Genomic DNA, 16,373 nt, shown 5'->3' with positions numbered 1-16,373 from the left:
CTCTGGATGTTGCTCACCTGTGCTGCCCATGGGGGAAACCCTGAGATCAGGTGCCTCAAAGGCTGATGGAAATTAACCAAAAAGCAGGAATGGCACTTGGTACCCAGGAGACTTGATGTTTATTTCCAGTCCAGTTGAGGAAGATCAGCAGAGGATGGCTATGGAGCCAGAGATGCCAGCAGCATCCTGAGTACTGCTTGCCCCTACCCCATGGAGCACAGAGTCCTAGTTAGGGACTTGACATTCTTCCATTTGTCTTTCCCAGAGGTGATCTGCACTCAGGGCTAGCCCCAGGCCCTGTTGCTCTTTCCTCATTATCATCAAGCTTCTCAGCTGATTAGAAAAAGCCAGATATTCCATCTAGTGGGCATGCTATGAAGAGTGATCAAGCTTGCCCTGGATGCCAGAGCTTGAGTTCAGGTAACTGACCAGGTCAGAGTTTGGGGGCTGAGCCAGCAATGGCACATAGTAGATGCACATTCTCTATGCACCCCATAGCTGCTGGGTCTTCTCTGCCCTGCTCTCAGGCTCGAGACAACCCTGCTTCCCATCAGATTCCTGCCCCTCCATTAGAACCCCTGGAAGGGGCAGCAGCCACTGGGGACACTGGAGACATGGGAGTGTTCTGCATGGGCAGCCACCTGGAGTAGGGTCCCTTGGCCGCAAGTGCTGGAGCTATCTGTTGGTCCTTGTTGGGGCTGGGGCTGATGCTGCTGGTGGGTATGGGTTTGGGGCCTTGCAAGATGACTGAGCAAGGCATGTGTCATTGCTCTGGCCATCCTGGGAGTTCCTGAAGCCACCAGCCCCATCACATCAGCCTCTGTGTCATCCGAGCTGACACGGAGAATGAGGGGGCAGGCCCAGGCACTAGTTGCAGACCTGTCCACCAGATCACTAAGCAGAACCCCAGTGCTTGGAGACATGTGTCCAGACCCAAAGGTGCTGTTGAGTGAGGAGGTGAGAAGAAGCATAGTGCCGCTGCTGTCCACGGTGGCCAGGATGCTACTCACAGGGGTCACAGTGTTTTTTAGGAGGGGTGGGCAGAGGTCAGGGCTGGGTTCTCTGGAGTGCAGAGCTGTCTTCAGTAGTGCCAGCAGTTCCGGGCCAGCTGAGGGACCTGGGGTAGTGAATAGGATGCCTTGGGTCATAGAAAACTGCAGTGCTGGCACCAAGGTGGGGGTGGGTCTAGCCAAGGGTTCCTCCAGTCCTAGATCTCTGGACAGCAAATTCAGTAGTTCATCTCCGGCAAGGGCTGGAGTTGGGGCGAGTGCTGCCTTACGAAGCACCGCTGCCAGCTTTGGGTTGGTAGCTCGGTCCCCGAGGCCCAGGGGGGTCCCGTCAGCATGGCAGAACAGTGGACAGAGGCCCTTCGTGCCCTGGGTTGCCAGAGCCCTTGCCAGGGATGCGTCCACCAGGAAGCCTTCTTGAGCCAGCATGGTGGGACCCATCAGCAGGTGTGACCAGGGCAGGTGGCCAAAGTGTGCATGAAGCAAATGCAGGGCAGGCAGAGCAGTGGGCAACCCCAGGCCAGGGGCCAGGGTCTGGGCTGGGCCTGATGTCAGAGCTGTTGCGTTTGCTGAGGAGTTATTGTGGAAGAGGCCCCAGAACATGGCACCTGGGAGGAGACAAAGGAGTCACAAAGGGGTCAGGGGCGCTGGCCAGGACTGAGCTCAGAGTCATTCAGCAACCTCAGGTGAAAGGTTACTGACTGATCCCTGAGCCTGCTGATCCTGATGTATCATCCTTAAAAGGAGGGCAAAAAGATACCACATCTCTAGAACATTCCTTTAATTTCCAGGAACCCGGCCAAATCAAGGCAACTTGGAGAGCAGGCTCTAGTCAGGAATGCTGAGATAAACTAGAAGGACATGGATTTTCTGTTGTGTATGCTGGGAACTAGGGTAAGTTAGTATTATCTGGAAAAAGCTGAAAAAGCTGTGTTTTTGCACATATGCCAGGACAGTTGCTCTCAGAGATGCTGGTCATACAAAGAGCAAAGCAACTACTACTTCTGTAACCTAACCTATAAAACCGCCCCTTTGGAAACTGAGGCAGACTGGGGCATTGTGGAGAGGGATGTGCTTGTTCATGGACACCACCCCTGGGTGAAGCATCCTGAGAGGAAAGAGACAGTACATTCTGGCAAGGTACCAGAGGCACTGTGTGGAGCAGAGGAATACCTTCCCTGCCCATTGCTGCTGGACCTTCCCAGAAGCATTTCTCAATAAATCCTATTTCTCCTATCAGCACCTCCAGGAGTCTTTCTTGGTCTCTTGGCAGCCTATCCCACTGCCCTAGCACAACTGTGTAAGTAGACAGCACACCTGGGGACAAGGTTATAAAGACCTGGACTCAAGGGTCACAGCCTAAGGTTGAGGCCAATGCCTGAATCCTATGTGCCGCTCACTAGCTAGCCCTGAGGTCAAGGCCACTGACTGCCTGAATTTTAGGTCACTGCCCAGGGCCCTGGTTGAGTGCTGCTGTCAGGGTCATGGGTCACTGACCTAGCCCTGTGGCATGAGGATGCACCACTGCCAGGCACAGAGAGGCTCCGACTCCAGCATCCACGACATTGCCCCCAGCAGCAAGTAGCTCTTGGCCCAGGTGGGAGCATATGGCTGCAGTAAGGAAGGGATTGTTATGGGGGAGAGGCCTGGGGCAAGTGACCCCTGACCCCTCCCCTCCCCGGCACCCACCTGCAGGGCTGATGATGGCACCATGGTGGTACACACCAGTAGGATGGGAGTGTACGTTGGCTGGAGGGGCCATGGAGCCCAGCCTTCCTGTCAAGCTGCCCCTACGTTGGAGCTGCCTCACAGCCAGGGAACAGCTAACAGCCAGCAGCAGCAGGGCTGCCACCAGTCGGGCCCAGGCTCCAGGAAGCCCACCAACCTTGTTCCTGCAGAGAAAGATGTCCTGAACTGGGGCTGAGGCAGGGGTTACCCAAGAATCCCAAGAGAACACAGGGAATGTTTCCCCAAAGGGTTTGATTTAGCAAAAGAACAAGTTTGCCAAGGAGAGCAGGGCTTCCAGGTAGAGGGCTCAGCATGGGCAAAGACCTGGAGAGGGAAAGAGCTAGGGCAACTGTGGCCTTCTCTGGAGGGATTGTCTGTAGAGGGGGTTGGAGAGGCAGGGGTCAGCCAGTTTGGAGGGAGGCCTGAGGGGCTTGGCAGGCAGGAGAGGTGGCTAAAGAGCAGGGGTCTGACAGGTGTAGCCCAGTCCCAAACTGTCGGGCAGGTGCTTCTTGCACCTGGGCAGGAACCTAAGACAGAGCCACAGAAAGGACAGGGGCTGGCTTGGTACAGATGTCCCTTCAGATGCACAGACCTTTGGTTCAGCAGGGTCTGGGGCTGCAGCCTGGGACCTCCTCCCCCATTCATCCAGAAAGTCCCTGAAACTGAGCCAAGCATGGAGTAGCCCTTCCACCCTGCTTCAGGGTTCCCTAGAGAGGAATTTGCCAGCCTCAGTCTGAAGAACAGGGTATCCTCACCTCTCCCCAACTCACCCAGGGGCATCCAGGGGCCTCCTGAGGGAGAGAACCAGGGGCTCTGATGTCTCCTCCTCTTCCTCCTCCTCCTCTGACTCCATGTTTGGTTCCCAGATTTGCAGCTTATGGTAGAGAACGGGCTCTGCCGTGGCTTCCATGGCCCCTCAGACGACCCAGCCCTTCTTCTGCCAGCCTTCCGGGTTGAGACTATGAGGCCCTGCTCCAGCGAGTCGGGCAGAGGTGCAGTGGCCTTGGGGAAGGGTGGTGGCGGAATCTAGAACAGGTCTGGGCAGGGCGAGCCTGTCCCATTAGGGCATAGAGACTCTCATGACAGGTTCCCAGTGCAGCTGCCTGTCAGGGCCACAGTTCGACAAGGTCAAGGAGCCCAGTCCTACATCCACGGGCCTCGGTGGGGGCTTCCGACGGCTCCTTCCCTTGAGGGAGCAGCCCCTAGAATTCCTGACCTGCCCAGGACTCTGGGGACTGAGGACTCGAATTACAGCTACGGTTACTTGGTGGCCTGGGTGGTGTCTCAGCCTAGGACCCGGGTCACGTGGGGGGTGTGGTTTCCAGGTGGGGGTGTGGCCTCCAGGTGGGGACAAGGCACTACGAGGTCTTGGGCAGTGAAGGCAAAACCCTGGACATGTTATGTGACTCTTGTCCAGCAGGTGGCGCCACAGATCTCCGTGGGAAGCTACAGTCTCAGCCTCCTGAGTTTACAGGCATGTGCCACTGTGCCTGGCTGTTTAGTCTGTTTTAAACATTACACAATTTATACACGTATCCAAAATATTATACAGTACCCAATAATATTTACAACTTTTACATACTAGTTAATAAAAATAAATTTAAATAGCAAAATGAAAACAATCACAAAAATATCATCCTTTAATTTCACATGCTTCTACAACCATTTTCTTTTCTCTTGGCCTCAAGTATAGAGGTTCTCCAACTTTTGTGTGTATCAGAATCACCAGGGAGTTTGCAAAGTTGGATTGTTGCTGGGCATGGTGCATACTGGTAATCACAGTGACTATGGAAGTTGAAGCAGAGTGAAAGAGTGGAAGTTCAAAGCCAGCCTCAGCATTTTAGCGAGGTTCTAAGAAACTTAGCAAGACCTGTCTCAGAATAATTAAAAAAAAAAAACAAACCCAAAACCAAAAAGGCTGGGGATGTGGCTCAGCGGAAGCACATAGGATAAGGTTTGATAGAGGACAGTGCTTCCAAAAATGAGTTATTTCCTTTTTACCTCTTTGCTCTATAGGCCTCAGTCTGCCCCATGCTAACTGGTATGGATAATCCTTACTCCAGAAACATCCCCCCACACCTCTCTCTCTCTCTCTCTCTCTCTCTCTCTCTCTCACACACACACACACACACACACACACACACACATTAAAGAGACTCTGAGTCTGGAATGTAAGGCTATAGGTCTATTCATTTTTTCATTCATTTTTCTTATTCATTTTTTAAAATCCTAAAGGCCATAACTGCACATTAGAATCACCTGGAAAACTTAAAAAAAAAAAAATCCTAATACTAGGCAGATCAGTTAAGTAACCAAGACAGGTACTGGTTTGGAGATTCATCAGCATCTTTTAAAAATTTCCCAGGTGTTTTCAATATGCAGATGTGGCTGAGAACCACTGCCTTATCTAGCCCCCTAATCTAGTGATGTCTTAAACTGGAATCACCTGTAGTAGTTTAAAAAATTACCAGCATCCTGGTCCCTCTCTGTTCCCCAATCTCACACCAACTGAATTTGAGTCAGAATCTCTGGAAGCAAATGCCGGTCATTTTGATAGTTTGAAGCTCTCCCAGTGGTTATTATTGGTATCCCAGTTGGAGAATAGCTTCGTATAACGTGCTCACAGATGGGTGCAGCAGACACTGAGTACCACTTCCGAGGCATTGTGCTGGGGAGGACCATGAGGAGCCTGCAAAATAGGTTGGATGTCCCTCAGTCCACAGAGCATGTCCTCTTAGCAGCTCTGGTAGCTCCTGCCAACTAGAAAGGGATCCAGAGACAGGAAGGACAAGGACCTAGCTGTCAGTATTTCTACAATCCCCTGGAGTATCAGAAGGGAATTTCCTGCTCATCTATCCAGGTCAGATCTCAGATCTGCCAAGGGTGGCTGTTTTTGTGTAGAAGTTTTTCCCCAGGTGGACTTTAAAATTGACCTCCCTGGAGCATGCTAGGACTCTAATGGTAGATTTGGAGACATAGTAGAATTGGCCTTTCATTTCAAGGTGTCTTTCTGATTTGTCCAGAATTTTTAGAAAAATCACTCCAGGTGATTCCAGTTGACAGAAACCACTACATGAAGTTTTTAAGCCAATCCATACTACGGCTGACAGGGGAAGTGGTATTAGACTGAGTGTATGCCATTTACTAGGATAAGTGTCTGCTTAGGAAATGGAAATACCCACATCTTCTGGGGATCATTGGATGCTGGCTCTAAGTTAGTGATTTCTGAAGGCCTCTGTGTTTTGATAGTTAGAATGGGAACTCTGATCATTGATAAAGGAGAATTTGACCTATATGTACTTCATGGTAGGCTTGGTGGAATTCTGAACCCATCCTGTGGCTATTTCCACACTTTATGAGAATGCAGTTGGAAAAAAATCCTTGCAGTAATTATAGTCTCCATATTGTTTCTCTGACTCATAGAATAAGAGGCTTTATCTTAGTAAGAGCGAAGTGGAAACCTCAGGAAGGCTCTACAAGTGCAAAGAAAACCAAAATCAATACTACTTTCTTGGAGGAATTTGCAAAGATGCATGCTACACTGAAGACTTGAAAGACGAAAGCGTACTGATTACTATCATATTTCAACTTAATCTAGTGGTCTAATACAGAAGACAGACAGGTATTAGAAAGGGACAGCAGATATGGTAAAAATAGATAAATTGCAACTGCTATCCCAGGTATTTCTTTGTTGGGAAAATTCAGCACAGTGCCCCAATAAATATTTTGTTCTTGATCCTAATAAGCAGAGAATCCAGAAGTTTTTCGTTTTTACTTGGTAGGGTCAGCAGTACATTTTCCTGGTATTGCTTCAGAGTTATGGCACCACAGTATCTAGGGCTCAATGTCGGGGATACAAACTCTGGCAACTGATGCTCAGATGTGGCAGAGAGAGTGGTGCCCTCACCAGACATTTCTGCAGTGTGATTCTGAGTATTGATCCTGGCTGCATAACTTTTGAGCCAGTTCCCCAATGGCCCCATCCCCCACCATCCTTTTTCTGTGCCCACTGAACTTTCATAAATTTATTTTCTACTTAAGTCTTGCTGAAATGTGTCTTTTGCTTACAATTAATAACACCAATGAATGCACATACTTCTAGGAGTCCCTGGAAGGCAGCAAATGTCATCTGCAACTTGAAGTGGGAGCACAATGTAGTGCAGACACTGACTCTGGGTCTCTGAAAACAAAGAGGGCAATCAGGACATTGGTGTGGTCCTGACCCTGCTGTCACCAAGGAATTATGTCTTAGACCCAGACTTAGAATGGAGGAAGCTCAATTGCAGTAAAGGTCATTCATCGCTTTGTCAATTTCTTTTCTTTTGTTTGTCGTGGTACTGGGGACTGAACTTTGGGCCTTGGGCATGCTAGGCCAGTGCTTTACCACTGAGCTATATCCCCAGGCATGCTTTTTTTTTTTTTTTTTTTTTTTTTACTATTTTTTTTTATTATTGTAAACAAATGGGATACATGTTGTTTCTCTCTTTGTACCTGGCATAAAGGCATACCATTTGTGTAATCATAAATTTACATAGGGTAATGTTGTTTGATTCATTCTGTTATTTTTTTCCCTTCCCCCCCACCCCTCCCACCCCTCTTTTCCCTCTATACAGTCCTTCCTTCCTCCATTCTTGCCCCCCTCCCTAACCCTAACTCTAACCCTAACACTAACTCCTCCCACCCCCCATTATGTGTCATCATCCACTTATTAGCGAGATCATTCGTCCTTGGTTTTTTGAGATTGGCTTATCTCACTTAGCATGATATTCTCCAGTTTCATCCATTTGCCTGCAAATGCCATAATTTTATCATTCTTTACGACTGAGTAATATTCCATTGTATATATATACCACATTTTCTTTATCCATTCATCAATTGAAGGACATCTAAGTTGGTTCCACAATCTGGCTATTGTGAACTGAGCAGCTATGAACATTGATGTGGCTGTATCTCTGTAATATGCTGATTTTAAGTCCTTTGGGTATAGGCCAAGGAGTGGGATAGCTGAATCAAATGGTGGTTCCATTCCAAGTTTTCTAAGGAGTCTCCACACTGCTTTCCAGAGTGGCTGCACTAATTTGCAGCCCCACCAGCAATGTATGAGTGTACCTTTCTCCCCACATCCTCGCCAACACCTGTTGTTGCTTGTATTCTTGATAATCGCCATTCTAATTGGGGTGAGATGGAATCTTAGGGTGGTTTTGATTTGCATTTCTCTTATTACTAGAGAAGTTGAACATTTTTCCATATGTTTGTTGATTGCTTGTAGATCTTCTTCTGTGAAGTGTCTATTCATTTCCTTAGCCCATTTGTCGATTGGATTACTTGCATTCTTGGTGTAGAGTTTTTTGAGTTCTTTATAGATTCTGGAGATTAGTGCTCTATCTGAAGTATGATTGGCAAAGATTTTCTCCCACTCTGTAGGCTCTTTCTTCGCATTGCTGATAGTTTCCTTTGCTGAGAGAAAGCTTTTTAGTTTGAATCTATCCCAGTTATTAATTCTTGCTTTTATTTCTTGTGTTATGGGAGTCCTGTTGAGGAAGTCTGGTCCTAAGCCGACATGTTGAAGCTCTGGACCTACTTTTTCTTCTATAAGATGCAAGGTCTCTGGTCTGATTCCGAGATCCTTAATCCATTTTGAGTTTAGTTTTGTGCATGGTGAGAGATATGGGTTTAGTTTCATTCTGTTGCATATGGATTTCCAATTCTCCTAGCACCATTTGTTGAAGAGGCTATCTTTTCTCCATTGCATATTTTTGGCCCCTTTGTCTAGTATGAGAAAATTGTATTTATTTGGGTTTGTGTCCGTGTCCTCTATTCTGTACCATTGATCCACCTTTCTATTTTGGTACCAATACCATGCCGTTTTTGTTACTATTGCTTTGTAGTAGAGTTGAAGATCTGGTATTGCGATACCCCCTGCTTCACTCTTTCTGCCAAGGATTGCTTTAGCTATTCTGGGTTTTTTATTCTTCCAGATGAATTTCATAATTGCTTGCTCTATTTCTGTAAGGTACGTCATTGGGATTTTAATTGGAATAGCATTGAATCTGTATAGCACTTTTGGTAGTATGGTCATTTTGACAATATTAATTCTTCCTATCCAAGAACATGGGAGATCTTTCCATCTTCTAAGGTTTTCTTTAATTTCTTTCTTTAGTGTTCTGTAGTTCTCATTGTAGAGGTCTTTCACCTCTTTTGTGAGATTGATTCCCAAGTATTTTATTTTTTTCAAAGCTATTGTGAATGGGGTAGTTTTCCTGATTTCTCTTTCTGAAGATTTATCGCTTATGTATAAAAATGCCTTCGATTTATGTGCATTGATCTTATATCCCGCTACTTTACTGAATTCACTTATGAGATCTAACAGTTTTCTGGTGGAATTTCCTGGTTCCTCTAAGTATACAATCATATCATCAGCAAATAGGGATAGTTTGAGTTCTTCTTTTCCTATTCGAATCCCTTTAATTTCTTTGGTCTGTCTAATTGCTCTGGCTAGAGTTTCAAGGACGATATTGAATAGAAGTGGTGAAAGAGGGCATCCCTGCCTTGTTCCAGTTTTTAGAGGGAATGCTTTCAGTTTTTCACCATTTAGAATGATATTAGCCATGGGCTTAGCGTAGATGGCCTTTACAATGTTAAGGAATGTTCCCACTATCCCTATTTTTTCTAGTGTTTTGAGCATGAAGGGATGCTGTATTTTATCAAATGCTTTTTCTGCATCTATCGAAATAATCATGTGATTCTTGACTTTAAGTCTATTGATATGGTGAATGACATTTATTGATTTCCTGATGTTGAACCAACCTTGCATCCCTGGGATGAAACCCACTTGATCATGGTGCACTATCTTTTTAATATGTTTTTGTATGCGATTTGCTAAAATTTTGTTGAGAATTTTTGCGTCGATGTTCATTAAGGATATTGGTCTGAAATTTTCTTTCCTCGATGTGTCTCTGTCTGGTTTAGGTATCAGGATAATATTGGCTTCATAGAATGAGTTTGGGAGGGTTCCCTCCTCTTCTATTTTATGGAATACTTTGAGAAGTATTGGAATGAGCTCTTCTTTAAAGGTTTTGTAGAACTTGGCTGAGAATCCATCTGGTCCTGGACTTTTCTTTGTTGGTAGGCTATTGATGACTTCTTCTATTTCATTACTTGAAATTGGTCTATTTAAATTGTGTATGTCCTCCTCGTTCAGTTTAGGCAATTCATATGTCTCTAGAAACCTGTTGATGTCTTCGAAATTTTCTATTTTGTTGGAATATAGATTTTCAAAATAGCTTCTAATTATGTTTTGTATTTCAGTCGTGTCTGTTGTGATATTTCCTTGTTCATTCCGAATTTTAGTGATTTGGGTTTTCTCTCGTCTTCTCTTTGTTAGTGTGGCTAAAGGTTTATCAATTTTGTTTATTTTTTCGAAGAACCAACTATTTATTTTGTCAATTTTTTGTATTGTTTCTTTTGTTTCAATTTCGTTGATTTCAGCTCTGAGTTTGACTATTTCCTGTCTTCTACTACTTTTGGTGTTGGTCTGTTCTTCTTTTTCTAGGGCTTTGAGCTGTAGTGTTAGGTCGTTTATTTTTTGAGTTTTACTTCTTTTATTAAATGCGCTCCATGAAATAAATCTTCCTCTAAGTACTGCTTTCATAGTGTCCCAGAGATTTTGATATGATGTTTCTTTGTTCTTGTTTACCTCTAAGAATTTTTAAATTTCCTTCCTAATATCTTCTGTTATCCATTCATGATATAATAGCATATTGTTTAATCTCCAGGTGTTGGAGTAGTTTCTGTTTTTTACTCTTTCATTTATTTCTAACTTCAATCCATTATGATCTGATAGAATACAAGGTAGTGTCTCTATCTTCTTGTATTTGCTGACATTAGCTTTGTGGCATAATATATGGTCTATTTTAGAGAAGGATCCATGTGCTGCTGAGAAGAAAGTGTATTCGTTCTTTGTTGGATGGTATATTCTATAAATGTCTGTTAAGTCTAAATTATTGATTGTGTTATTGAGATCTATGGTTTCTTTGTTCAATTTTTGTTTGGAAGATCTGTCCAGTGGTGAGAGAGGCGTGTTAAAATCACCTAGTATTATTGTGTTATGGTCTATTTGGTTTCTAAAATTGAGAAGGATTTGTTTAACATACATGGATGAGCCACTGTTTGGGGCATAGATGTTTATGATTGTTATATCTTGCTGATTTATGCTTCCCTTAAGCAGTATGAAATGTCCTTCTATTATCCCTTCTGACTAACATTGGCTTGAAGTCCACATTATCTGAAATGAGGATGGATACTCCAGCTTTTTTGCTGAGTCCATGTGCATGGTATGTTTTTCCCCATCCTTTCACCTTTAGTCTATGGGTATGTCTTTCTATGAGGTGAGTCTCTTGCAGGCAACATATTGTTGGATCTTTCTTTTTAATCCAATCCGCCAGTCTATGTCTTTTTATTGATGAATTCAGGCCATTAACATTCAGGGTTATTATTGAGATATGATTTGTATTCCTGGTCATTTGGTTCATATTTAAAATTTTATTTATTTATTTATTTATTTTTTGACACATCTTGGTTCCTCCTTTATTTGACAGTTCCTTTAGGATAATTCCTCCCTTTGCTGATATGCTTCTTTGTTTTTTATCTCTTCCTCATGAAATATTTTGCTGAGAATGTTCTGTAATGCTGGCTTTCTTTTTGTAAATTCTTTTAGCTTTTGTTTATCATGGAATGATTTTATTTCATCGTCAAATTTGAAGGTAAGTTTTGCTGGGTATAAGATTCTTGGTTGGCATCCATTTTCTTTCAGAGCTTGAAAAATGTTCCAGGCCCTTCTAGTTTTTAGGGTCTGGATTGAAAAATCTGCTGATATCCGTATTGGTTTCCCCCTGAATGTAATTTGATTCTTTTCTCTCACAGCCTTTAAAATTCTGTCTTTATTTTGTATGTTAGATATTTTCATTATAATGTGCCTTGGTGTGGGTCTGTTGTAATTTTGTGTATTTGGAGTCCTATAAGCCTCTTGGACTTGATTTTCCATTTCATTGTTCAGATTTGGGAAATTTTCTGATATTATTTCATTGAATAGATTATTCATTCCTTTGGTTTGTTTCTCTAAGCCTTCCTCAATCCCAATAATTCTCAAATTTGGCCTTTTCATGATATCCCATAGTTCTTGCAGATTCTGTTCATGATTTCTTACCATCTTCTCTGTTTGTTCAACTTTGCTTTCGAGGTTAAATATTTTGTCTTCAATATCTGAAGTTCTGTCTTCCAGGTGTTCTATCCTATTGGTTATGCTTTCTATGGAGTTCTTAATTTGGTTTATTGTTTTCTTCATTTCAAGGATTTCTGTTTGGTTTTTTTTCAATATCTCTAACTCTTTATTGAAATGATCTTTTGCTTCCTGTATTTGCTCTTTTAACTGTCGATTGGTGCTATCATTCAATGCCTGCATTTGCTCTTTCATCTCATCATTCAATGCCTGCTTTTGCTCTTTCATCTCATCGTTTGCTTCCCTAATCATTTTAATTATGTACATTCTGAACTCCCTTTCTGTCATTTCTTCTGCCATGCTGTTGTTGGATTTTATTGATGTAACATCTAGATTTGTTTGGGGCATTTTCTTCCCTTGTTTTCTCATATTGTTCAGGAATCAGTGGGTCATTAAGATATTGCAGATTTCCTCTATCGACTTATAATGTCCTTGAAGATTGCTAGTATATCCCCTCTTATCCTTCAGTAGCCTGAAGTCTTGGAGGAAGTTGATAATGCGGAGCTCCACGAAGAAGCTGCCTCTCTAGGGGTGGTGACCCTCAGGTGGCGTATATTCCCTGCTAGTGGGCAGAGGTGCCTCCACTTGTTGACCAATGGTCATCCAACAGGGAACTAGGCTGCATTCTGAGGCAAGTCCTGTTTGTGCCTGTGTCTCTGGTTTTACCATCCCTGTGGGAAAACCTCACCCGGCAGGGAAGACTCACTCGGTGGGGACGTCTTGCTGATCAGTTCCCCTCCTAGAGGTTCCCCTCAATCTACAACTACCACCTGGGCTGGGCTGTCTTCCTCTGCAACGTTCCCAGGGGCCCAGACCTACCTCCTGGGCCTGGGAGCCTCACCCTTCGCAGACGAGTCTCCTTAGGCTGCCTCTCCCAGAGAATCTGCCCGAAGTCCTGGAAACTTCACTCCGCCCCTAGGCGTGTCTCTGTGCGACTCTTCCAGCAAGAAGCCACCTAGCTCCTGGGACCCTGCTCTGCACCTAATCACCTGGCTATGCGGCCCCTCCTCTGAGCCGCCACCTGGAGCCCCGTACAATAGCTCCGAGACCCAGAGACCCGCCACACACCTCCTCCTCCGGACCGCGGCCGCGTTTCCGACGCAGTCACTAGGAGCCCAAGCAATTCACTTCGCGTCTCCTCCTCCCACCAACCGCCCGTAGCCCTAGGCAGTCACTCCAAGTCCAAGTGACCCGCCCTGTTCCTCCTCCTCCTCCTCGGGGTAGCCTCCCGGGTGTTCAGGGGCAGTGGCTCCGAGACCAAGTGACCCACCACGCTCCTCCTCCAGGCAGGCCACCGGTGTTCAGGAGCGGTCGCTTTGAGTGCAATCAACTCAACACTCGCCTCCTCCTCTGGCAACTGCCTGTGGCTCTGATGCAGTCACTCCTAGACCAAGCGACCCGCCGCGCTTCTCCTCTTCCTCCGGGCAGCCCCCGGTGTTCAGAAGCGGTCGTTCTGGGTCTAAACAGCTTGCCACGCAGCTCCTCCTCAGGCAGCCGCCCGGAGCCCCAGTGGTTGCTCCGAGTCCAAGTGCTGTGCTGAGCCGCTTCCTCTACGATGATCCCAGTTGTCCGTGTTTACCGCTCCAGCGGGGGGGAGGGGCGTCTCGCTGAGCAACTCTACTTCACAAAGTTCCCTGGGTTCCAGGGCTACCGCCCCATCCAGGACACCTCCCCAATGGGAGAGACTCACCCAGCGGCTTTGAGTTGGTCCCAAGTCTCTCACTATCTCCTCTTTTGAATCTTGCGTCCTGGAGCAACGTGAAATGCAGCCGCCCCCTAGTCCGCCATCTTGAAACCCCCCCCATTCCAAGTTTTCTAAGGAGTCTCCACACTGCTTTCCAGAGTGGCTGCACTAATTTGCAGCCCCACCAGCAATGTATGAGTGTACCTTTCTCCCCACATCCTCGCCAACACCTGTTGTTGCTTGTATTCTTGATAATCGCCATTCTAATTGGGGTGAGATGGAATCTTAGGGTGGTTTTGATTTGCATTTCTCTTATTACTAGAGATGTGAACATTTTTCCATATGTTTGTTGATTGCTTGTAGATCTTCTTCTGTGAAGTGTCTATTCATTTCCTTAGCCCATTTGTCAATTGGATTATTTGTCCAGACACGCTTTTAAAAAAGTTTCTAGATGGGGCCTCACTATGTTGCCCAGTTTGACCTCGAACTTACGATCCTCCTTCCTCAGCCTCCTAAGTAGCTGGGATTACAGATATGTGCTATTATACCTAGTTTCCCCCCCCTAATATTTCTAAAGCAGAAGGAATGAACTCTGAAGTGCCTATGGTGTTGTTTTCCTGTAGCACCTAGTTCTTTATTCATTTCTTTTATCAAAAACATTCCAGTTGGTTTCAGGTACCAGTCTTTTCCTGTGCTGAGAAACTTTGTGAAGGGTCTAACTCTATTTTTGCTCAGTCACTCCTAAAGTGTGATTCTGATGTCAATTCTAATTCTGAAAGTTCTCCGAGCCTTTCTGAGAATTAAATTCACACATCTGCAAGCCATGACAATTAGGTTACTTCTTTTTTTGTAGTGCTGGGGACAGGACCCATGGCCTCACACATGATAGAAGAACTCCCTACCACTGAGCTATATCCCCAGCCTCTGAGAGTCTTATATCTCTTAGGTATTACCAACCATAGTGGACATTCATCAGGTTTTTGGCCCCTTTCTCTCTATTCTCACAGAATCTATATTTTCTAATGGGTTATTATTCCTCTGTCAGTGAGGTTATTGTGAGTTCTAGGATTTGGGGGCTGTGCAAGGGAGACAATGACCACCAGGTGGCGATAACACACAATGAACTTTTGGTTAGGGCTTGGCCAGGGTGCCTGTGAGGGGAAGTCCCTCATAGCAGGAGACCTTCTTTGGATAATGCTGTAGGGCCACCAACCAGAAAGGGAAGAAAGCAAGGAAACCCCCAGAGAGAGGAATCAGAAAGGGGCTTTACATGTCTGAATGATGAGGGTGGCTCTGGGTCAAAGATGTTCCAAAGGGCAGCAGTGGCTCAAGCTTTTACAATCCCAGGGCTTGGCTTTCTTTACAGACAGCAGGTGTTGGTAGAGTCTGCAAAATAGGTAGGCTGTAAGTGGTTGAACATGGGCTTGCTGGGACTGTAATGAAAGCAATTAGATGTGTAAAAATTTGAGTTTGGCTCCAGTGGGCTTCTGACAATCCTGTTGTAAAGAAGTAAAGATCACAGGAGCCAATACACAGGAGGCCCATCTTTAGCCTACTTAAATGACAAAGGCTAATAATGTCCAGTGCTGCCTCCCACCAAGAGCTAAGGAAGCACATCTGGTCTCATTCTGCCCTACCCATAGAACCACGGGGCAAACATGTGGCCAAGCTCAGCCAACTAGCTGATTGCACCCTTCTCTGTTTGAGCCTGTGACTTCAATATATGGAGATAGGAATTGTCCATCAGCCTGCTCCTACCGGGAGACTGCCATGCTCCTTGTTTCCTTGGACCTTTGGAGCAGGTTTTGTTAACTGGGTCACTCCTCTTTTCATTCACACAGCACAGGAAATGATTTGTGTGACATTTCATCAATTCTCCCCAAAGCATTTTTCTGTTCCTTTGTTCCTGCCTGATCTCAGAACCTGGACTAGGTGGGGTCTGTGTGGCCACCCAAGGATGGTGTGGCAAGAAGCTAAGGAAGCCCGGGCTCTGATGACTCCTCAACCAATTATATCAGCCCTGAACTCCCAACTTTTACATTTTTGGTCCCATGGGAAAAATAAACTTATTTGTGTAGGTGTGAGATTGAAGAAATAGAATCCACAGGGTACTGACATAAAGCTTTTTTTTTTTTTTTTTTTTTTCTTGGTACCAGGGATTGAACTCAGGGGCACTTAACCCCTGAACCACATCCCCAGCCCTTTTTATATTTTTGAGACAGGGTCTCACTAAGTTACCTAGGGCCTTGCTAATTTGCTGAGGCTGACTTTGAATTCGTGATCCTCCTGCCTTAGCCTCCCAAATCGCTGGGATTATAAGTATGTGCCACTGCACCTGGCTAAGGCAACTTTAAAAAAAAAATTTTAAATTTGTTCTTTTTAAAAAAATTTTTTTAGATGTTGATGGACCTTTATTTTATTCATTTATTTATATGTGGTGCTGAGAATCAAACCCAGTGCCTCACACATGGTAGGTAAGCACTCTACCACTGGGCCACAACCCTTAGTTATATATGACCATAGAATGTATTTTTGACATATTATACACACATGGAGTATAGCTTCCCATTCTTTTGGTTGTACATGATGTGGAATTTCACTGGCTGTATATTCATATATGAATACAGGAAAGTTATGTATGATTCTTTCCACTGTCTTTCCTATTCCCATCCCCAGT

General features: G+C 45.0%; 1 protein-coding gene across 2 annotated transcripts; it reads right to left on the bottom strand.

The window, feature by feature from the left end:
* Positions 1-100: 100 nt before the first annotated feature.
* Ggt6 (gamma-glutamyltransferase 6) lies at positions 101-4,004 on the bottom strand. Of its 2 annotated transcripts, XM_047544167.1 has the most exons (4): positions 3,506-4,004; positions 2,697-2,899; positions 2,505-2,618; positions 101-1,615 (listed from the first exon to the last, which is right to left on the bottom strand). In XM_047544167.1, exons 1-4 carry the CDS (start codon positions 3,643-3,645, stop codon positions 570-572), a joined length of 1,503 nt encoding a protein of 500 aa, XP_047400123.1. In that variant the 5' UTR covers positions 3,646-4,004; the 3' UTR covers positions 101-569. The 2 variants fall into 2 exon arrangements, with proteins under 2 accessions (XP_047400123.1, XP_047400124.1); XM_047544168.1 differs by lacking the exon at positions 2,505-2,618.
* Positions 4,005-16,373: the final 12,369 nt, after the last annotated feature.

The sequence above is a fragment of the Sciurus carolinensis genome, chromosome 3 (assembly GCF_902686445.1).
Source record: "Sciurus carolinensis chromosome 3, mSciCar1.2, whole genome shotgun sequence".
NCBI lineage: Eukaryota > Metazoa > Chordata > Mammalia > Rodentia > Sciuridae > Sciurus > Sciurus carolinensis.
Note: the sequence above shows the minus strand (reverse complement) of the source record. Positions and strands in the feature narration are given on the sequence as shown.